The sequence below is a fragment of the Spea bombifrons genome, chromosome 8 (genome assembly GCF_027358695.1).
Source record: "Spea bombifrons isolate aSpeBom1 chromosome 8, aSpeBom1.2.pri, whole genome shotgun sequence".
In the NCBI taxonomy this organism is placed as follows: domain Eukaryota; kingdom Metazoa; phylum Chordata; class Amphibia; order Anura; family Pelobatidae; genus Spea; species Spea bombifrons.
The window spans coordinates 36,030,946-36,054,374 of NC_071094.1; the positions used below are offsets into that span (position 1 = coordinate 36,030,946).

At 36.1% G+C, this 23,429-nt stretch overlaps 5 protein-coding genes across 5 annotated transcripts; 1 reads left to right on the forward strand and 4 right to left on the reverse strand.

The window, feature by feature from the left end:
• The first annotated feature begins 245 nt into the window (after positions 1 to 245).
• P2RY10 (P2Y receptor family member 10) lies at positions 246 to 6,435 on the forward strand. The gene is made up of 2 exons (XM_053473288.1): positions 246 to 291; positions 4,154 to 6,435. The coding sequence occupies exon 2, from the start codon at positions 4,207 to 4,209 to the stop codon at positions 5,173 to 5,175; it is 969 nt and encodes a 322-aa protein (XP_053329263.1). The 5' UTR covers positions 246 to 291; positions 4,154 to 4,206; the 3' UTR covers positions 5,176 to 6,435.
• Positions 5,314 to 7,856, reverse strand: LOC128503858 (olfactory receptor 6F1-like). The gene is made up of 2 exons (XM_053474052.1): positions 7,799 to 7,856; positions 5,314 to 6,188 (listed from the first exon to the last, which is right to left on the reverse strand). The coding sequence occupies exons 1-2, from the start codon at positions 7,854 to 7,856 to the stop codon at positions 5,314 to 5,316; spliced, it is 933 nt and encodes a 310-aa protein (XP_053330027.1).
• A 4,961-nt stretch (positions 7,857 to 12,817) lies between these two features.
• On the reverse strand, positions 12,818 to 13,759 carry LOC128503859 (olfactory receptor 6F1-like). The gene has a single exon (XM_053474053.1). The coding sequence runs from the start codon at positions 13,757 to 13,759 to the stop codon at positions 12,818 to 12,820; it is 942 nt and encodes a 313-aa protein (XP_053330028.1).
• A 3,388-nt stretch (positions 13,760 to 17,147) lies between these two features.
• Positions 17,148 to 18,086, reverse strand: LOC128503860 (olfactory receptor 6B1-like). Its single transcript, XM_053474054.1, has one exon. The coding sequence runs from the start codon at positions 18,084 to 18,086 to the stop codon at positions 17,148 to 17,150; it is 939 nt and encodes a 312-aa protein (XP_053330029.1).
• Positions 18,087 to 20,808: 2,722 nt separating this feature from the next.
• Positions 20,809 to 21,747, reverse strand: LOC128503861 (olfactory receptor 6B1-like). The gene has a single exon (XM_053474056.1). The coding sequence runs from the start codon at positions 21,745 to 21,747 to the stop codon at positions 20,809 to 20,811; it is 939 nt and encodes a 312-aa protein (XP_053330031.1).
• Positions 21,748 to 23,429: the final 1,682 nt, after the last annotated feature.

A 23,429-nucleotide genomic window follows, 5' to 3' on the forward strand; every position in this document is an offset into this window, starting at 1 on the left:
TGTAGTCTGTTTATTTTATACAACCATCAGACACAAAGTGTTACTGTACATGTCACAAGACACGTACTTTATGTATGAAGTGCGACCGCACGGTAACACCCCCTCCCCGCAGTATGGTTATGGTGTTTTCATGGCAGGTAATAACGACAGTATATTTCAGGCTACTGTCGGTTACCATAGCAAGTGGATATTCTGTTGTTTTTTATTGAATCGGCTACTTCCTCTTTTCTGCGGACGTCTTTACAGAAACCTCTGTCGTGTCCGTTTCTGTACTGTTGGAAAGAATCAGAGGTAAGCAATGCTGCTAAAATAATGTATATTGATTTTGCGGGCTCGTGCTGAAATTCTATGTAACCTCTTTGGTAACAATGGCATTTTGCAAGATCTCAAGTATAATACTCATAATGTTTCTCGTTTTCGGACACTTAGATAGTGGAGGTATATTATACACTTATACTAAGTTACATGAAGCTTTTTCTTAACATATCATGCAACTTTTGTCTTCATCGGGGTTATGAATGGATGCGTATTATTTACTCGAGATCAGCACATGGTCATCTCAACGGGGTCCATTCACCCAAGAGAAGTATTGGAAATTCCAGCTTGTTAATATCATGCAATAGTAGAGCCCTAGAAGCCCTACATTTTATAGGTCTAAAGAATGGTTTAAATTAATAGAAAATCAAAAAATATATAATTTTGCGTTAGTGATCCACCAAAAAACTGGTCCCTTAAAGTTGCACCTTATATTTCTTAGGAAAACAATGAATTTCCAGAAGGTAGAGACATGAATTGTCTGTTTTTTCGTGGAGGGGTTTAAACTGTGATATACTGTAAGCTGTTTAAAGTGGTGATAAGGGCATTAAAGGGGAACACGCTGGTATTATGGCAGGGTGGTAGCTGCTATAGGTCTTTTCTTGAGTAGGTTTCAGGCTTTATTGTTCTTATATGACATAAAAATATGACATAAAAATGCAAAAAGAAATACATCTGGAAAAATGTAATTTGTTTGGCCCGATACATTCAGTTCACATACAAAGGAGTCAGCTCTAGACTATATAACCCAGAAAATCTACCGGCTGACCCTGTGACTGGGTAAAAAACCCTGAGACTCCTGGTAAATCCCGGGGTTTGCGGGTACATGTGGCGTGTAGAGACCCTATTTTGAGCCACAACAGTGATATCTCCTAAAAATGTATTTAATAACACAGAATAATCCCCATAACAAAGCTAAAGTGTCGATGCGTACAGTTTATAAGCTTCCTGCGGCTTGTGTCTAATCGTTGGTTTCCTTTTAACCACACGTTTGGCGAGACAGACATTATGATGACGTTAGTAGCATGCTAATATCGGTCAGTGATGACATAGGTGCTTTACGTGTTTCATATCTCTTCATATTTTCATGTTATGTGGAAATGAATTGTCTCCAAGCTATGTTTTCAGCGGTTTATGTAGATGCAGCTTTATGATTATTCCTTTTGTGCAAAATTTCTTACATTTTTACAACTACTGTGACAAAACCCTTTAGCCGAGGGCCATAAATGTCACTTCCAAGGATCCACAGCACCTTCTCCTAGGGCAATAATACTCAGAAAAAAACATACTTCAAACTGTGAGTTTAATATATAAGTGCACAAACCAAAATCATAAAATACTTAGCTGGTTCAGTCCGGCCAGGCCAACTTCTGTCTTCCTACCAGACCTAGCTAAGCCAGTTGTTGCAACGCTCCAGGATATTTAGACCACAAAGGTAACCTGCCACCTGTTACTGCACCTCTTCTAAGAACTTCTTAACTGTATAGAATTGTACCGTGTGCCACATCAAATACGGTTCATAAAGTTGGTACTTGGCTAACTGAACAGCCTTAGGTTTCAACCTTTTAAGGCCCCGTAGGTATTTTCTTCAGGGATGCCACCTACAGATCACAAGGGCAGCATTTTGTTTGGCATTGGGTGTTTCATTTAATGAATAATCATCTAGACATAAGATTTAGCCTAGATAAACCATCATAAGTCCTCATCGAATTTCCACAAGCCATAAAGGACTGTGACATCTTTTGAGGCCAGTGTTCACAAGCCCAGGGAAGGCATATTTCGCCTGGTCTTCTCTTGGAACATCATGCCTAGAAGCTGATCTGTCGTATTAAAAAGTTCACCAAGCATAGTTACTGCCTACATGTTATTTAAAGTTGACATATCATATTCCAAATGAGTCTTACTCGTAATCCTTTAACCTATTTGAAATATACGGTATATATTATGCTTTATTATACTTAATAATGTACGAATTACGTCTGTTATTTCTGATTGTGTTGTATGTACTATATTGGCAATCAGAGAGGTGAAGCCAGGGTTCATATAGCAAGAATTTGTGGGAAATAAGTAAAAATCTGTGATTCGTAAAAAATATGTTATCATGGCCCCTTTAATTAGATAATTTTGTTTGAAATGTTATTTTTTTTAATACAAACCTATTTAAAGCGATAGAATGCTGATAACACATATCATGTTACTTATTTCAAGCAACTAGCAGTACAAATCCATTTGTAAGCAAAATTTCCTGACCAAACATCCTTGATGATAACAAAATTCCAAGAAATAACAACTGTTTGGCAGAAATTGTGAAATGAAAACCAGCATAATTAAAAAGATAGCGAAAGCTATTAGAATTCTGTCCGTGCTTCATCTATATTAATAGGGGGGGATGGGGTCAGATACAAATTCTGGGTTTATTCGTAGTTTTGCCCCCCAATTTTAATTGGATGTTTCCTCTCCACAATTTGGTATTTTTTTCATGCCATGTACATGTAGAGCAAGTAGAGGATCAGAAAGACAATAGTAGGTATTTCTCATAGAAAAGCCTTAGCATAGGACAAGGTAGGGGGCTTCTTTATATGATTAGAATATTATAAATATATAAAACTGCAAATGTATGGTATTTAAGTATCTGGAGATCATGATCAATATCATGATCTTATTGTTCATGGAGGAAAAGATCTCAGGCGTTGAAATGTAGACCAAAACGTGTCTCGTTCCTTATTCGTTCCTCTCGTTATTTATATATTTAAAGATACTTTTAATATTTGCAGCAACTTTCAGTTTAAAATCAACCCTGATTTAGATCAGTAAAATCACACTGTATCTTCACCAAACGTCTCACCTAAATCCTGTTGATGTGTGCTATGCTTTTATCGCAGCTTGAGGATGTCCAAAAGCAGAAACGTAGTTTCTAAACCACACGTGAAATGCTTGTAGTACACGGAGAGTATACGTTTCCTGTAAGTTCTAGATTCACTAACGTTATAGTGAGAAGAAAGTGACAGCAAGCCACAGATGTTTACGATAAGCAAAAAGGGACAACATTCATCCACCCAGCCCATGTAACCATGTTACAAAGTGATGTCATGTACCTTCAATCCTTCACATGTCTCTGCCAAGATATCCAAAAGTGTATTGCAAGCTTTGTACATATATAATATACGGCAAGATTGTTGAAATGCCTCTGTTGAAATATGTGTATTTTAATAAGCTGCTTGGGAGTTGTACAAGTTCAGGTCAACAATATAACAAGGCCTGTGTGATGTCATCAATTAACATAACATAACAGAAAAGTTATTTGATTGAACCTTTGATACCCCGCTCATTTCCAAATATTATGTCACATAGAAGATGGAAAGGAAATATTGTTTCATTTAGAAGAACCTGATGATCTTCTTTTAACTTGCAAACATTTAATTTTTTGAACAATATAATCATACCGTAAATATGCCACATTTATTTTTTGGCAGGCCCATACTGGCACGCTAGGAAAAATCTGGTGGGCAGATGGCTGGAAGGCCTCATACTTACCTTTATTGCTCCAGCTGCTGATCAGGTCCTGCAGTGTGTGGCCACCAGCTTGTCACCAGTATAAAACCATGACTTGTGGCTTCGCATATCCAGACAGCAGTCGCATGTACATCGTTTAACGGCCAAAGGCCTTAAAGTGCCACATAGTGAGGCCCTTCCTCTTGATTCCTTAGCATTTAAGTAAGCAACCACCTATGCCAACAATATGGTAAGGCCAACTCTGGATATAGCTGTGGTAAGTAGCATTGGTTACGTTATGAGGAATCCACAGTTTTAATTTACTCTCTTGTTTCTTACCCTGTAGAAACCCATGTCCTACCAAAAAGGCCCAGCAAGAATCAGATAAGAAAATGCAAAATGGCAACTCTTCAAAACTGCAGCCACGTGTCTGACTTCCAATACACTCTGTACTCCAGCACGTACATCATCATTTTCATACCTGGACTTCTGGCTAACAGCGTGGCGTGTTGGGTCTTATGTAGTTTAACCAGTAAGAAGAACAAAGCCATCATCTTCATGATAAACCTCTCCCTGGCGGATCTCGCTCACGTGTTGTCTTTACCGCTACGGATTTATTACTACACAAACCATACCTGGCCTTTCAAAAACTTCTTGTGCCTAATGTGCTTCTATCTTAAATATCTTAACATGTACGCCAGCATAATATTTCTGATGCTTATTAGCGTCCAACGTTACGTGTTCACCACAAACCCTTTCAGAGCCAAAGACTGGAAACGCAGATATGACATCACGATAAGTTTTGTGGTATGGATAGTGGTGGGACTTTCTTGTTTGCCGTTCCCGTTGCTTAGAAGCTCCGGGTTAAACAATACAAGCACAGCCTGCTTTGCTGACCTGGGAATGAAAACATTAAGCGTTGTCCCGGCCTTGTGCATGCTAACGGTTGCAGAGTTAGCTGGATTTATTATTCCGGTAACCGTTATCGCGTTCTGCACTCTTAAAACAAGAGCTCAACTCACAAATAAGATTTTGCACTTCCAAAATATGAACGAGAAAAGGAAAGCTCTTCGATTGGTTGTGACGTGTGCTGCTTTATTCTTCGTTTGTTTCGCCCCGTACCACATCAACTTCTTCTTTTATATGCTGATCAATCTGAACGTCATCAAAAACTGCACTGTACACAAAGTCATTCTCACTTTCCACCCTTTTTCTATTTGCCTTGCAAGTTTTAACTGCTGCTTAGATCCCATCCTTTACTATTTTACGGCATCAGAGTTCAAAAACGAGGTTGTCCGACACGGGTCCACAGTGATACGGGGGCGACTCATGAGCCGGGAGAGCCGAGAGTCATCCTTTAAAGAGTAACAGAATGGTATAGAAAAGATCTTGTGTGACCTTTTGGCGTGTTTAAGGATGGGCACTTGCTTGGAACGTCATGTTTCAAACAAAGTTCACACGGTCATCAAACATAATGTTAAACCAAAGATGGAGAGAAAAGAGTATTTAGAAGTAACCCGATGACGCTCTCCTCTCATTCTCCAAACACTTAATCTTCTGGAGTGTTTTAATTACAGCAACCTTTACCTCTTGGTTCCTTAGCGTGTAAATAACTGGGTTGAGAAGAGGGGTTATTACGGATGGGACGATTGAGATGACTTTATTCAGGTGCAAAAAGTCCTCAGAGTTTGGCCTTAGAAACATGAAGATGGTGGTGCCATAAAAAAGAGAAACAACAATCAGATGGGATGCACAGGTCGAAAATGCTTTGCTTTTCCCAAAAGAACTTGGAAAATGGATTGCGGTGCGAATAATACATACATAAGAAGCAATAATTAGCAAAAGGCAGCCTAATATCACAAAACAAGCTGTTACGAAAACCAATTTTTTAATGTTTGACGTATCAGAACAAGATAGCTTCAGCAATGGGGCAAAATCACAGTAATAGTGGTCAATATTACGACCACAAAATGGCAGGTTGGAGATCTGAGAACACGGAACGATGACCATAAGAAATCCAAGCACCCAGGAGCCTAATAATAGTTTATAGCAAGTCTTAGGACTCATGATAACGACATATTGAAGAGGATTGCATATGGCTACGTATCGATCATAGGCCATAACGACTAGGAGGAAATTTTCGGTAGCGCCGAATGTAAAATGAAAATAGAACTGGGTCATGCAACCCGCCAAAGAAATAGATTCACATTTAGTGAGCAGAGCCCACAAGAGTCTCGGGACTGTAACTGATGGATACCAGATCTCTAGGAAGGACAGTCCACCGATAAAGATGTACATAGCTTTGTGCAGACATTGTTCCTTTGTCACAATGACGATGATGAAAACGTTAGCCATTATTGTCACAACATAAACAATAGATACTAAAAGAAATATACACAGCTTGAATTCACGTATGACAGAAAAACCTACAAGAACAAATTCCGTAACAATAGTGTCATTTTTTCTGTTCATTGTTTTCAATTTCGTTCTGCAAGAAAAACAAATATTAGAAAAAATAAATCACTGATTTTGGTTTTTAATAAAAAAAAATGTACTTATTAATTAAAGGCATAAAAATATAGAACTTGACACCAGATAAGCACCACCAGGAAAGAACGTGCAGACTTTAACAAGCTTTACGGCTATCCCATATTTAAATTCCCTAAGTCTACCACTTCTGCCGGGAGGTTGTTCCACTTATCTACCATCTTCTCAGTAAAGTAAATCACATAATTTTATTATGGAGCACTGGCTCTTTAGAACGATATAGATATGCTCTATATAGATATACTTTGGGTACTTTGTGGTAATTAGTAGAACTCTCTTAAACTCTAAAAATGTTAAATCAAGAAGACTTGATGAAACAGCATCATTAAACTGCTTATAAACAGATAGATGCTCACTAAATCCCCAACCCCCTTCCATCTAAATTTTACACAAGAAACAAAACATCCCATTATCTTTATATTTTTATGAGAAAATTTCATCATCGTTTTTTTTTTTTTGAAAAGTTGCGGTTCATACTTCAAAGCTTTTTTTTTTTTGGAAGATCATATAATAAATATAAATATTTTCATTTTATTTAATAAATATTTTTTTGGAACATAGTTAATAGACAACGGCTTTCACTTACTTTAATGTAAAGCTGCAGCCTGGTCTTTTCGTTGTTATATACGGTTTATTCATCACAAGAAAGAAAAATGATCTCACTCCAAAAATGTACTGCATCCAACAGGCACAAAAATGAGGGTGGATAGGTACTAAGAGATTATTTCTTATTATTATAATTAGTAGTAATAGTATTATTTTTTATTGAGGTTCATAGCGTCAGGTTCGGCGAAGCTGTACAATGGGTAAACAGGACAAAACGAGTACTCATCATATAACAATTGAGGACCCTACTCAAAAGAGCTTATGATCCAGAAACAGACTTTTATTAATAGTTAATGAGTGCCCGTCGGTGTGTGAGTCTTTAAGGTAAAAATACAGTTTTGATGTCTTAATTCAGATCAGCTAAAATTGCTCCACATCCAAAGGATGCTTACACATGATTGCTTCAAGAGAGACCCAGATGTCCTTGTTTGGGTTTAAATAATCGGTAAATGGACCCTTCTTTTACATTTGTAATACTTGACTTGAAGTTTAAGAAATATTAATTAATCCCTTCTGCATAATTATAGTTCGTTTTTCTTAGTAAACAGGGAATTGATACAACCGTATCAACAAGATACTTGCAACACATATTAACATTTAATATGCTGACTCTCTTCATTGTCAGGTTTATACATTAAAAAGGCATTTTTTTTTCATTTTAGTACTCCAATTTTGATCTACACAACTATTGACCTACTCAATATTATTTATTTAGGATTCTTCTTATAAGACATGCATAACATTTATTCTGAGTAGTAAAATAATCTTTGTATTAGCGTGGTTTGTCTTTAAATATAGCTATAAATATATCTTCTGTATGTCTGTTAAATGGATGTACCATCCGTTCTGTTAAGGTCCATGTTCAGTGGAGAAAAGGCTAAGGTTATGATAACCATCTTTAGCCAATCCTCTGAGGAAACAAAACTTTTTATTCCCAATCTGTTCTCTTCATCTGTATATGGAAAATTCAAGTCTCGTACCCCGTTGAACCATGAAAAAAACTATAGACCTACATTCATTCAGGAAAATTGTAAATTCTAAGTCTACTTATCTCAACATATTGAATCTATGAGTGCAGACAAGAATTCAATGCCGTAGAACAAACTTGTGTATCTTTCAGAAAACAGTGGGACCTTGGTATATCCCTCTACTGTCCGGAGAAGTCTGGTCAGATTAAGTCTTCATGGAGGACGTGTGGCCAAAAAGCCATACCTCTGATGTGGACATAAGGCCAAGTGACACAACTATTCACTAAAACACAGGTACTGGGGTACAGCAGGTGCTGCGGACTGATAAGTAAACATTTGAAATAGTTGGCTGTAGCAGATGACAGTTTGTTTGTGAAAAGGCTGGAGATTGGTACGAGAGTGAGTGTTTGCCAGACACAATGAAGCATGGTGAGGGTTGTCTGAAAGTTTGGGGCTGCATTTCTGCAAATGGAGTTGGGGATTTGTTTAGAATTAATAATCTCAATGCTGAGAAATACAGGCAGATGTTTATCCATCATGTCGCACCATTATATTGTGATAACTTAAACCTTTAGAAAATACAAGAGGAGCCCAAATACTCATTGTAACACTGGGCTCTAAGATCATATAATATATTTAAAACATGTTGTGTCACACTACACACTCATTTTTACACAGTGACATTGATTGTGAAAGAAGAAAGTGCCAAAGTATTTGTGCTGTCTATTATATGCTAGCACCCCTGGTGGCTGTTTGTTGTAATTGCAGTTTAGCTCCTCACAGGAATGACACAAGAAGTGTCCTGCCTTTTTAAATAAAGTTTGCAGTTTATTATTGAACAACATAAAGTTTTACTTCAGTTAGAGAAGCCATTTTAGTGTCTGAAGCGGACAAGTGAGGCTCCTCAGTTTTGCCTCTAGATACACAATTGAATTTCACAGCTGTATTTTTACTGTTAGGTTTAAATATAAGCTCTCTGTATAGAGATGTTTAATACTGTATCTATTTCTAAAGTGTCACATGTAAATGCATATTGTAATCCTAGTTTATCTGACTGCATCATAGGTTTTACAGAACTATTCACAAAAGTAAACTCAGTTTTGTTAACTAGCTACCAGCTAAGGGGTAGTAGGACAACATAGTATTAAAAAGTGATCCATGTTGTTAGTTCAAATATTCAAACCATTATGGAGTTCATAGGACAGTCACATGGCGGATGTTCACATGTTTCATGGATCTTAAACCCATTTGTTTAATATTATTTGTTCATAGAGACACTTTTAAACCACAAACATTAAATTAATACATAAGTAGGTTATGTAAATTCATTTGCACAACATTTCACACTCTGGATAGCTTTCTTTATTGATTCCTTTACTTCTTGGTTCCTTAAGGTGTAGATTACAGGATTCAGAACAGGGGTCACTACAGATGGGAAAATAGAGATTATTTTATTCAAGTGCAAAAAGTCACCAGTCGCGGGCCTAATAAACATGAAGATAGTGGTACCATAAAAAAGGGCAACCACAATCAAGTGAGCTGCACATGTAGAAAATGCCTTCCGTCTTCCAAAAGAAGTGGGAAACCTCATTGTAGTATGAATAATACACATGTAGGAAACCAGAATTAACAGAAAGCAGCCCAATATGATGAAACAAGCTGAAATAAAAAACAGCATTTCTATGCTTGAGGTATCAGAACATGAAAGATTTATTAATGGGGCAAAATCACAATAATAGTGATCAATCTTCGTATGACCACAAAACGTAAGGCTTGAGATTTGAGAACACGGAGCAATCAGCACAAGGAATCCGAGCGCCCAAGATCCCACTAAAAGTTTTATGCAAATGCTGGGGTTCATAATAATTACATAGTTTAAAGGATTGCAGATGGCTATGTATCGGTCATAGGCCATAATAGCCAGGAGGAAATTTTCTATTGCACCGAATGAAAAATGGAAAAAAAATTGTCCTATGCAAGCTGCGTGAGAAATTGATTCTTCTTTAGTTAGCAGAGCCCACAAGAGCCTTGGAATGGTAACTGTAGGATACCAGATTTCTAAAAGAGAAAGCCCACCAATAAAGATGTACATTGGCTTGTGAAGACGACTTTCAGTTGCAATAATGGTAATTATGAAAATGTTTGCTATGATAGTGATGATGTAAGCACTGGATATGAGAATAAATATGCAAACATCCATTTCTTTAAACATTGAAAGCCCCACAAGATAAAACTCTGCAACAACCATGACACTTTCATTCATTTTCAATGTCGGAATCTGTAAGAAATGTACACATGCTATTACTACTACTACTACTATTACTATTACTACTACTACTACTATTACTACTGCTTTCTGAAGGAGGAAAATGAGGTGTCTCATTTTCTAACTCCAGTAACTAATAAGTGCTCTGTCATATGCTAACTCTTAATTCTGATCAACAGCCTACAATAAAAAAAAAACAGATTACTTGAAATCTAGAACTCTGCCTCTGGCAAAGAGAGACTTTTGGGACAGTAAGATACGAAAGGCAAAAAGATTATTGGGAAATATATATATATATATATATATATGTATATTTATTTATTAAATAACATTTGTAAACCGTGAAAGTCATTGTAGATACCATGTATTGTCATTAATTGAATGTGATAGTAATTGTAAAAAGAAATGTGCAGGAAAATAGGAAAATGATTTACCTGATATGAATGTGGCTGCATACGTCTTCTTGGTAACTAAATGGTTTGGTTTTCCCCACGTACGTTCATATTGACCGATTCATTGCATACATTCCCTGAAATCTGGAGGATTTGCTAGACTGCCATATAAACTAATAATCTTCATTAAATCATTCTATTTTTTATTAAAATGCATTAATTGCTAGACAATAACACAATTCTAAAGTTAGTTCTTTTTAAACAGTTTACCAATTTTTGCAATATTTTAGAACCTGCATTAAATTCATTATACTAGGGATATTTTAAGCAGAAACACTTCACGTTTACCACTATATTCCATTTCTCTGCACTAGTCATAAAACAGGGAGAATTTGGGAAGATAAATAAGCAGCAAACAGTTCAATTATTTGTGGTAAATGATATTTAGAAGCATAAATGTGTTCTTAGAGAGGAAATACATGTACAAACACATATACAGGCACTCTATACTTAAATTAACAGACATGCTTTAAACCTGAATTAAAGAAGATGTTCTTGTCTTAAAAACCCACCACAATTATCCTGTAACTGCAGAATATACAGAAGGCAAGGCAGTGACATCCCCTACGCCAGAGCAAACATGAAATCCGTTTTTAGCTTAGATTTTATTATGTGATGGGATGTTCTATAAGAAACCCCATCAACTCCCTCTGTGTTTTTTAGCCACCATAAATTTGATCTAGGGAATAAGCGCAAGACCCAGAGGCAGGTGTTAGACGAAACAATTTGTTAGCTAAACTGTGGGCTGTAAAAATGTAACTTTATTATTTCAAGAACCTGTTTAACTATCCTGAGTAGGTTGCCATTGAATCCCTTTTTTTGGAATGTAATTAGTAAAGGTATAAATTGTTTCTGTAGCTCCTTCCTTGCTCTCTTCTGCCTAGAGGGATACTAATCGTACCCCCTCTGACAAGGCCAATGAAGGCCTAAATGGATGTTTGGGGTTGTTGGCTTCCTCGTGCAGAGGAAATTTGCTACCCATTTTGGTTCCAGACTACCCTTTTGGGTGGGATCAGACTGATATGTAGATGGAGGTTTTTCTCCTGTAATGGCACAAGAGATCTAAACTGTTAGATGCTCCTAAGTAGGGCAGGCTACGAAGAGGCTGTCTGTTCTTGATGAGCATCTCATATTCTTTTTGTGTGGCATTTCATCCTTCAGGGGTCTCTTGGGGTTCACCCCAAGTGTAGAGGTGAGTCCAGACATGGACCTCGTTGCCCTCTTATGCTTAGAGGAATTTGAACTGTACACCACAGACAAGGCCAGTGAAGGTCAAGACGCATGCAGAGAAAATTTGCCTCTAGTTTCAGTTCTGGACCTTTTGGGTGGGATCAGACTGATATGTAGATTTTTTCCTCTGTAATGGCACAAAAGAGCTAAAATTTGAGATGCTACCAAGCAGAGACACACTGTAAGGCATGCTATGGAACAGCTGTCTGTTCTTGGTGAGCATCTCATATTCTTTTTATTTGGCATGAAGGTGCACACAGCCATGTTTCAACGTTTTGACATAAGAGCACACAAGTGGATGCAACTCAAAAGAGCATTTTTGCCAAAAATTGTTGTGAAGCAGTAAATTGAAGAAAAATTATATTTCCAATCTTATTTTGTGGTACCCATAACATTACTTTACGTGAGTAAAAAGTACAGGAAACGTGGAAAATCTATAACAATTCGTGTTGAAAACGAATTGATTACATAGTGTCAAGAAAAATATAGAGAAAAATAAAGAAAAAATAATATTGTATTATGAGATGGGAAATGTAATATGCTTATAATGCACTCACAAATTAGGAGTAATATGTATGCCTGTAGAGAGGTCTTTAAAATATTTTCTTTTTAATATCCAAATCTGTTAAAAACAGAAAAAAACACCAATGGTAATCAAGAGTAAAAATGAATGCAGAAACACTCACAGGTAGTTATTATAGAATAAGACAAGCTGCGTGTAAATAAGTAGACAAAAGTCCATTTGAAACCTCAGATCTCAACATGTTTTACGAGGACCAGCCTGGCTTCCCCATGAGAGATATGAATTTAGATTCAAAGATAGAAAAGCAGATAAATAGCTTTTTCTTTTTTGTTTGTTTCTTGACTGTTATTTCATTAATTTTACTCATTTGAATGACATGTCACTGTTATCATAAAAAGTCCATACATTTATTTTCACCTTACTTGTTTCTAAAGCCATAGTCTCTGAACAATTTGATCACAGTGACCTTTACCTCTTGGTTTCTTAAAGTATAAATGATAGGGTTAAGAAAAGAGGTCACAATGGATGGAAAGACAGAGATAATTTTTTCAAAATGTGGATTGTCTCCAGCGTTGGATCTTACAAACATAAACATAATAGTACTGTAAAATATGAGAACCACGATTAGGTGTGATGCACAGGTAGAAAATGCTTTCTGCCTTCCTGAAGAAGTTGGAAATGTTATTACGGTGCGGATAATACATATGTAAGACACAATGATTGGTAAAAAGCAGCCTAAAATAATAAAACTAGTTACTCCAGAAAATACCCTTTTTGCCCTTGATGTGTCAGAACATGATAACCTCACTATCGGAGCAAAGTCACAGTAATAGTGATTAATCTCATTATGAGTACAAAATAAAAGGTTTGATATTTGGAAACAAGGAGCAAGAAACAAAATAAAGCCAATCACCCAGCATCCCACTAACAACTTCATGGAAATCTGAGGGCTGATGATGACGACGTATTGCAATGGATGGCAAATGGCCACATATCGATCATAAGCCATGACGGCCAGAAGGAAGTTTTCTGTTGCACCGCATGCAAAATGGAAATAAAACTGTGATACACAAGCTCCAGGAGAGATAGATCTGTCTCTGTTTAGCAGAGATGACAACAGTTTAGGGACTGTGACTGAAGGATACCAGAGCTCCAAAAACGAAAGTCCACTAATAAAAATGTACATGGGCTTGTGGAGGCGCCGCTCAGTTATCACAAGAACGATAATGAAAATGTTGGATACGATTGTGACAACGTAAACAATGCTTATGAGAGCAAACAGGAAAAAACCTGTTTCGCTGGAAACTGAAAATCCTAAAAGAATAAATTCTGTAATGGATGTTTGGTTGTTTTGTTTCATTTTAAAAATTTGCATCTACAAAGGAAAGAAAATATTTTGACAATTAATATTTTCTGTGTGTTATTGTTTCTCTTCCCATGAAAAGTACGTAAATGTGTTTTTATGTTCCATGCATTTTATTTTCCTATTTTCAGAATATATTTTACAGAAATGTAAAAAAAATGGCCAGAAAAGGACAGATTTAATTTATAATTAAAAATTGACTCCCATGGCTCAGTGTTATATTTTCTTAGACTATTGATATATTTGTATATGAGATTTGAACTACATTTTAGACAAATGTTTTATTTATAATTTATTCGGGCAATTCATAATTTAAAAAGTACAGAAAACTTAAAATTATGAAAGTAAGTTTCATATCCAAGACACACATCAAATGATGCTTTTATGTATGTGTTTACTTTGAGACCTATTATCTTTTTAATTGTAGAAACTCAGTGATTAAATTAAATAACAAAACGGCAGCTTGAAAAAGGTTTCAGAGTAAAGATTACTGAATGACGTACCTGTTAGGCTTTTCCAGCTTATCTTCAGTTAGGAACATATGGTGCATTGTGTTGACTTTAATTTGGCTGCAAAGACAACAACTTGGTCTGCAGAGTCCCAGTTTTATGCACTCCCTTATTTTCACTGTGCCCTAATTTAATACAGTCTTGGGAATCAGTTAATTACTCTAAGAAGTAACATTCATACTTGAAAGTGTAATTATCAAACTTATAATGATTTTGAAAAGCTAAAGTTTTGGTTTGTATGGTCCTAATCTAGACCTGCAGCAAAACTTACACCTTTTTTTTAACATTATTTGAAGTAAATAATGGCAAAAAATAAAGGTATATAAATGATTTATCAAATGATTTTGCTAGTAGTGCGCCTTATCAACAAATTCAATATAATTTATATGTAATGCATTTGTGTTCCCCCCTGGTCGGCATTACCCTTTTAAGCATGTGAATTGGAAGGTAGTTGAGGTAATTGAATAAAATATTTTAGAGCAAAATGTGCACAGATATTGTTTCCAATGTCTCCGGGTAGGGTGAGCAGCATTTGGCCATGACCTCCCACATCTACTTCCCCTCCTACTTTCACCTTTAACCTATAGCCTGTGAACTATGTATATCGTACTAGAACCAGAAGTGACATCCTAGATTCTCTATCATGTGTAGGTCACGGAAGCACATATACAGTTTTACTGCACTGGTACTATTACATAAATTATCATTACTGCAAAAACAAAGTGCCTTTTTCCTGTGAAATTCACTATATACAAACAAGTCATAGAGGTAGAGAGAGTGCATAGTTACGAAGGAAATAGAAAATAGCAGAGTACAAACCTCAGGGGGTCTATCCTAATCCTTACCCATTTAGCCTACCTTATCTCCGCAGCATCGCAGGGGTTGACGGAAGTGGAAATCCCTAGGTTCGCCGTCAGGGCTTAAGAGGCAGTGCGAATGACTCTATTGGTCGCCTGCAATCAATTGGTTGATGCCAGAGGAGGACCTTGCAGGCGACCAATAGGCTCACTCTCACGGCCTTTTTAACTCCTGATGGCGAACCTACGGATTTCTGCTCCCGTTAACCCCTGCGATGCTGTGGAGATCTGGTCTCCCTGCTATAACAGTTAAAGGTCTGTACAAGCCACTTTTGTGGTCGTTCATACGGACTTTTAACTGTTGTAACAGGGAGACCAGTGGTCTCTGCTGGGCCAGGATTTTAAAAGTCTGTACGAGCGACTCTATTGGTCGCAAGCAGGGGGCTCGTCTGCCATCAAACAATGAAGTACAGGTGTACTTCATTGGTTGATGACAGAGGAGGCCCCAGCAGGCGACCAATAGAGTTGCTCGTATGGACATTTAAACTCCTGGCGCCAAAGCTGCTGCATAGTCCGTACCGCATTAACCCCTTCTAAAAAAAAAACGGATTTCCCCCCCACAAAGGTGAACACGAAGACAAACATGAAGAGTTGGCTGGCGCCCAAGTCTAGTTAAAAGCAGATGATGTGACAGGTGTTAGTTGTGAATTACAACTCCCACAATGCCTAGTCATGGTGGACACCTGGCTGGATGAGCATCATAGGAATTGTAATCTACAGCTAACATCTGCAGCTTTATCTATTGTTAACTGCATTTCCCATGATGCTCAGCCAGCATCATGGTAGTAGTATGTCTGGCTGAGCCTCATGGGAAATCTATTCAATGTGTTGGTTATTTTTAACAGACTTGGGCACCAGGGGGCTCTTCGTCTTCGTGCTCGTCTTCGGCAGAAAAAAAATCTTCGTACTCCACGAATATTCGCCCGTTCCTGTCTTCTCTTCGGGCGAATATTCGTGGACATTCTTCGTGTTCGTTTTTTCTTTGTTTTTCCGGTTAAGGGGTTAATACGGGGTTAACGCGTACCGCAGCTGCTCTGGCGCCAGGAGTTTAAATGTCCGTATAAGCAACTCTATTGGTCACCAGCAGGGGGCCTCCTGCTGGCGACCAATGAGCACACTACCATATATAGCTAATATATTATCGGGCAGAATTTTATGCTACTCAATGTAAAACCAACAGAGGGCAGCATTCTGTCCGATGATATATTAGCCATATGTGGCAGTATGTTCATTTTCATTTATTAATTATTTAAATAAAATATATTTCCCATGATCCGCTGGTCTCCCTGCTGCAACAGTTAAGTGTCCGCACTCGCAGACATTAATTCTGTCGAACTTGCAAACTCTATTTTTCTATTTATTTTGGGGTTTTTTTGTATTAAACTGTTAGACGAAAGGATCATGGGAATATATTTTATTTGAATAAATGCAAATGAGCACACTGCCACATATGGCTAATATATGTTTTAAGTGGCAATGGTGAGTTCCGCGAGAGCGATTTAAAAGAAAGAAAAAAAGTCCTTCTTTCGCAATTTGAAATGTTGCGAGGTAAGTATTTCAGGAGTATATATGTTCTACTTTATATTGTAAAAAAAAAAAAAAAAATTAACCATAAGAAAGATGGCATATATAAGAAGCAGATCTTTAAGAATATGATTAAAAAGGTGTACTCTCTAGAGTCCATGAATGCAAATGCTGACACAGGTAGGGAGAGTAAAGGAGAAAATAGATTATGTGGCAAACATATAGGCAGACGTAATAAATTAACCATATGTTTGTTTTAAAGTTAATGGTTGGATAGATAATAACCAACCAACAACCAACAAGAACTGAGCAGTATAAAGTTATTTTCCTGGTGGATTGTTATATTATTCATAATAATATTTCAGAAAATTCTGTCTTGAATCCATCGGATACAAAACAGGGACATTGTTTTTTGATCATTAAATAATTAATTTTAATAACTAATTTACATGACCCACATTATGATACAAATTCCATACATTCTATTTCACCCTGCTAGTGTCTATAGCCATTGTAGCTGAACAGTTTTATCACACTGACCTTTACCTCTTGGTTTCTTAAAGTATAAATAATAGGGTTTAAGAAAGGAGTCACAATGGATGGAAAGACGGAGATAATTTTTTCAAAATGTGAATTGTCTCCAGCATTGGGTCTTATAAACATAAACATAATAGTACTGTAAAATATGAGAACCACGATTAGGTGTGATGCACAGGTAGAAAATGCTTTCTTAATTCCTGAAGAAGTTGGAAATGTTATTATGGTGCGGATAATACATATGTAAGACACAATGATTGGTAAAAAGCAGCCTAAAATAATAAAACTAATTATGCCAGAAAATACCTTTTTTGCCCTTGAAATATCAGAACATGATAACCTCACTATCGGAGCAAAGTCGCAGTAATAGTGATCGATCTCATTATGACTACAAAATAAAAGGTTTGATATTTCAAAACAAGGAGCAAGAAACAAAATAAAGCCAATCACCCAGCATCCCACTAACAGCTTCACAGAAATCTGAGGGCTGATTATGACGACGTATTGCAATGGATGGCAAATGGCTACATATCGATCATAAGCCATGACGGCCAGAAGGAAGTTTTCTGTTGCACCGCATGCAAAATGGAAATAAAACTGTGATACACAAGCTCCAGGAGAGATAGATCTGTCTCTGTTTAGCAGAGATGACAACAGTTTAGGCACTGTGGCTGAAGGATACCAGAGCTCCAAAAAAGAAAGTCCACTAATAAAAATGTACATGGGCTTGTGGAGGCGCCGCTCACTTATAACAAGAACGATAATGAAAATGTTGGATACGATTGTGACAACGTAAACAATGCTTATGAGAGCAAACAGGAAAAAACCTGTTTCGCTGGAAACTGAAAACCCTAAAAGAATAAATTCTGTAATGGACGTTTGGTTCTTTTGTTTCATTTTCCAAATTTGCATCTACAAAGGAAAGAAAATATGTTGACAATTAATATTTTTTTTTATTATTGTTTTACTCTAATGAGAAGCATAGAAATGTGTTTTTATGTTGAATGCATTTTATTGTTTTATTTTCAGATTATAATTGACCAACAGAAATGTACAGATTTTTTACATTCAAAACTATTTTAATGCCAAAAAAGAACAAAGCTCATTTACAATTAGAAATTCCCAAACATTTGTTTCGCATGGGCTAGTGTTATATTTTCTTATGTTCTTAATATATTTGATTCTATCTATATGAGATTTGAGCTACGTTTTAGACAAATAGGCCAAGTTAACTCAGGGATTAAAATGTTTAATATGTTCTTCCTTTATTTCTACCCTCTACCTTTCGTTCTTCTCAATATACATTCTAAAAAAATAAATATGAAGTATTCCCTTCAATATACTAACATATCATGAAAGCATAACCCCAATGGAAGTATAAAAAGCCTTTGGTGAATTTAAAAAATATAGAAAGAGTAACAAATTACATTCTATACCGGACATTTAATTTATTTTTAATTTATGTTTTTTTTTTGAAAACAGTAAAGATACTTAAAATAATGAAATTAAGTTTCATATCCAAGACCCACATCAAAAAATGCTAACTTTTATTGATGTATTTACTTTGAGACCTATTATCGTTTTAATTGGAGAAACTCAGTAATGAAATTAAATAACTGCAGCTTGAAAAAGGTTGCAGAGTAAAGATAACTGAATAACGTACCTGTTAGACTCTTCCAGCTTATCTTCAGTTAGGAACATATGGTGCATTGTGTTGACTTCAATTTTGCTCCACAGACAACAACTTGGTCTGCAGAGTCCCAATTTTATGTACTCCTTTATTTTCACTGTGCCCTAATTTAATACAGTCTGGGGAATAATCTAATTACTCTGAGAAGTAACCTTCATATCTGAAAGTGTAATTATCAAACTCTGATAATTCTTTAGGAAGCTAAAGTTATGGTTAGTATGGTCCAAAAGAACAAAACTTACAAGGCCAAGTATACCCTTTTTTGCACTGAAGGCTATAATGAATTATTATTTGAACTAAATAATGACAAAAAAGGAAGTTATATATCATTTTTATTAAATGATTTTCTAGTAGTGTGTCTTATCAACACAAACATTGGTCATTTTAATACAATATAATTTGTATGACATTTTGTGACGGCATCACCCTTTTTAAGCATGTGAACTGGAAGCTAGTTGGGGTAATAGAATACGGTATTTTGGGGCAAAATATGCACAGATATTGTTTTCAATATCTCCAGGTAGGGTAAGCTGCATTTGGCCATGACCCCCCCCCCCCACACACACCTACTTTCAGCAATAGAGTATCAACTATGTATATTGTAATAGAACCAACAGTGGCATCCTAGTTTCTCTATTATATGTAGGTCAGGGAAGCAAAAACCTGGGAAATTTGTGCCAGTGCTGGTTACCCTTCACAGTGCTTAAATGCCCAAACTTTTGTTTGAGATTCCCTTCTGCTGGTACCAATGGTAACACTGGCAGAAACACTAATCAGAGGAGTAAAAACTTTAGAGGTTCTGTCCAAATCCTGCTGGGGTCTCTGATGACATCTTCCCAGGAGTGGAGATCCCAGCGCACTCACCCCAATGTCTGACTCTACAGTTAGCATGCTAAATGTAAAAGTTCAGTACAATTAGAAAAACACTGAATATGGTTTGTTTGCAATGGTATCCCAGGAGAAAGCCTCTTCTCTCTAAAAAGAACATGGCAGAACGGCTTAGGTTTGCAAAATGGCATCTGAGCAAACCACAAGACTTCTGGAACAATGTCCTTTAGAAAGACTAGGCCAAAGTGGAGATGTTTGTCCATAATACACAGTGCACTGCTTGGCGTAAACCAAACACAGCATATCAGCACAAACACCTCATACCAACTGTCAAGCACAGTGGTGGAGGGGTGATGATTTGGGCTTGTTTTGCAGCCACAGGACCTGGGATCCGTGCAGTCATGGAGCCGACCATAAACTACTCTGTATACCAAAGTATTCTGGAGTCAAATGTGAGGCCATCTGTCTGACAGCTAAAGCTTGGCCAAAGTTGGGTCATGCAACAGGACAACAGAATGGCTGAAAAAGGAAAAGAATCAAGGTGTTGCAATGGCCCAGTCAAAGTCCAGAGGTTAATCTAATTAAAACGCTTTGGCTGGACCTTAAGAGAGTTGTGCATTAGCAAATGCCTGAAAACCTCAATAAACTGAAACAACATTGTAAAGAAGAGTGGGACACAATTCCTCCACAATGATGTGAGAGACTGCTAAAGTCAAACAGAAAACGATAACTTCAAGTTGCTGCTAAAGGTAGTTCTACAAGCTATTGAATCGTAAGGTGTACTTGGTTTCTCCCACATGGCTTCTCCATTTTGGCTTTATTTTTGTTGAATAAACCATGACATGCTGTAAATGTGTTGTTGTTCATCTGAGGTTATATTTACCTAATTTTTAGACCTGCTAAGGAACAGATGATTGTTATTATGTCCTGAAATGTAAAACCATATAATTCAAATAGGGTTTACTTTTTTCACATGACTGTACATAGATAGACAAAAGTCCATTTGCAAGCAGAAAATCTTAGATCTCAAGATCTTTGCTAGGGCCAGCCTGGTAAAAAATTACATGACTCACTTTATCATATAAATTCCATTTCACCCTACTAGTTTCTAAAGCCATAGTCTCTGAACAGTTTTATCACAGTTACCTTTACCTCTTGGTTTCTTAAAGTATAAATGATAGGGTTAAGAAAAGAGGTCACAATGGATGGAAAGACAGAGATAATTTTTTCAAAATGTGTATTGTCTCCAGTGTTGGGTCTAATAAACATAAACATAATAGTACTATAAAATATGAGAACCACGATTAGGTGTGATGCACAGGTAGAAAATGCTTTCCGCCTTCCAGAAGAAGTTGGAAATGCCATTATGGTGCGGATAATACATATGTAAGACACAATGATTGGTAAAAAGCAGCCTAAAATAAAAAAACCAGTTACGCCTGAAAATACACTTTTTGCCCTTGATATGTCAGAACATGATAACCTCACTATCGGAGCAAAGTCGCAGTAATAGTGATCGATCTCATTATGAGAACAAAATAAAAGGTTTGATATTTGGAAACAAGGAGCAAGAAACAAAATAAAGCCAATCGCCCAGCATCCCACTAACAGCTTCACAGAAATCTGAGGGCTGATTATGACGACGTATTGTAATGGATGGCAAATGGCTACATATCGATCATAAGCCATGACGGCCAGAAGGAAGTTTTCTGTTGCACCGCATGCAAAATGGAAATAAAACTGTGATACACAAGCTCCAGGAGAGATAGATCTGTCTCCGTTTAGCAGAGATGACAACAGTTTAGGGACTGTGACTGAAGGATACCAGAGCTCCAAAAACGAAAGTCCGCTAATAAAAATGTACATGGGCTTGTGGAGGCGCCGCTCACTTATAACAAGAACGATAATGAAAATGTTGAATGTGATTGTGACAACGTAAACAATGCTTATGAGAGCAAACAGGAAAAAACCTGTTTCACTGGAAACTGAAAATCCTAAAAGAATAAATTCTGTAATGGAGGTTTGGTTCTTTTGTTTCATTTTCAAAATTTGGATCTGCAGAAAAAAGAAAATATTTCGCCAACTAATCTTTATGTATTATTGTTGTATTCCTATTAGAAGCATATAAATGTGTTTTTATGTTCTTTTTATTGTTTTCTCATTTTTAAAATATAATTGACCAACAGAAATGTACAGATTTTTTACATTCACAACTTTTTCAGGACAGATATCATTGGTAATTACCCAAAATCAAATAATATTTAAAATGCAATGGTATTTGACTTGCATATTTTCTTAGGCTCTTGATATATTTGTTATATATGTATATGAGTTTTGTGTTACGTTTTAGACAAATAGGTCTCATTAACTAATGTTAATTAAATGTTTTAATAAATAATACATATACCGTATATATATATATATATATATATATAGTTATATATTTTATATATATATATATATATATATATTCATATTCTTCCTTTATTTCTGCCTCGTACACACACAGTATGTACTTTGATTTATACAATCAATATAAGGAGATATCAAGAAAACATAACCACATGTATAAAAAGCTTTTGATGAATTCAGAAATATAACTATAGAGAGTTCCATTTTTGTGAATGCTATTTTTATTATTTAATTTATTATTTTAAAAATGTTATAGAAGACTTAAAATAATGAAAGTAAATTTCAAATACAAGGCACACCCCACATAAAATGATGCTAACTTCTATGTATGCATTTGCTTTGGAGACCTATTATCTCTTTCACTGGAGAAACTCGGTAATGAGATTAAATAACAAAACTGCAGTATGAAGAAGGTTTCAGAGTAAATATAACTAAGACATACCTTTTAGACATTTCTGGCTTATCTTCAGTTATGGTGCATTTTGATGACTCTAATTCTGCTGGTCTTTAGAGTCTCAATTTTATGTCCTCTTTTATTTTCCCTGTGTCTTAATTTAATACAGTCTTGGGAATAACCTAATTACTCTAAGAAGTAACATTCGTACCTAAAGGTGTAATTATCAAAGTCGCATAAGTCTTTAAGAAGCTAAAGTTTTGGTATGTATGGTCCTAATCCAAAACAAAACTTACAAGACTAATTATACCTTTTTTTGGCCCTGAGGGCAATAAATACATAATGGCAAAAAATAAAGGTATATACTATTTGAATTTTAATATCAAATGATTTTGCTAGGAGTTCGATTTATATGTATTTTAAGCATGTGAATTGGAAGGTAGTTCAGGTAATGGTAAGGTAATGGGATACGTTATTTTGTATGTTCCTACATAACAGTTTATTAACGTATCCCTCATGTTCCTAGGTTAGATTTTTTCCTAGGCACATTTTTTTATATTATATCTCAAGACAACGTGTGAATAAATCATAACACAAAAAATCCAGTTCAAGACATTATACATTTGTTTAAAAAAATGGCAAACTTTAATATAGTCCATAAAGCTTTCTAGAGACATTTCCGTAGACTTAGACACATAATGCAGTGCTGTGAAAAATAATTTGCCGCTCCCCGATTTCTTCTTTTTTATTTTTTTCCAAATTTAAATGTTTCAGATCAATTTTAATATAAGACAAAGACATCGTTAGTAAACACAAAATGTAGATTTTAAATGATAATTTCATTCATTGATCAAAACCTATATCAACCATGTGCAAGTAAGAGCAGAAGGGCTACTGAGCATATGTAGGAAGTGTA

Excerpts from the sequence above, each read along its gene's own strand:
- P2RY10 (XM_053473288.1), top strand. The coding sequence starts at position 4,207 with ATGGCAACTCTTCAAAACTGCAGCCACGTGTCTGACTTCCAATACACT.
- LOC128503858 (XM_053474052.1), bottom strand. The coding sequence starts at position 7,856 with ATGGTTATCATAACCTTAGCCTTTTCTCCACTGAACATGGACCTTAAC. Across the intron at positions 6,189-7,798 it reads GGACCTTAACAGAACGGATG|TATCTATTGTTTATGTTGTG; the intron begins GTACATCCATTT and ends TATTTCTTTTAG.
- LOC128503859 (XM_053474053.1), bottom strand. The coding sequence starts at position 13,759 with ATGAAACAAAACAACCAAACATCCATTACAGAATTTATTCTTTTAGGA.
- LOC128503860 (XM_053474054.1), bottom strand. The coding sequence starts at position 18,086 with ATGAAACAAAAGAACCAAACGTCCATTACAGAATTTATTCTTTTAGGG.
- LOC128503861 (XM_053474056.1), bottom strand. The coding sequence starts at position 21,747 with ATGAAACAAAAGAACCAAACCTCCATTACAGAATTTATTCTTTTAGGA.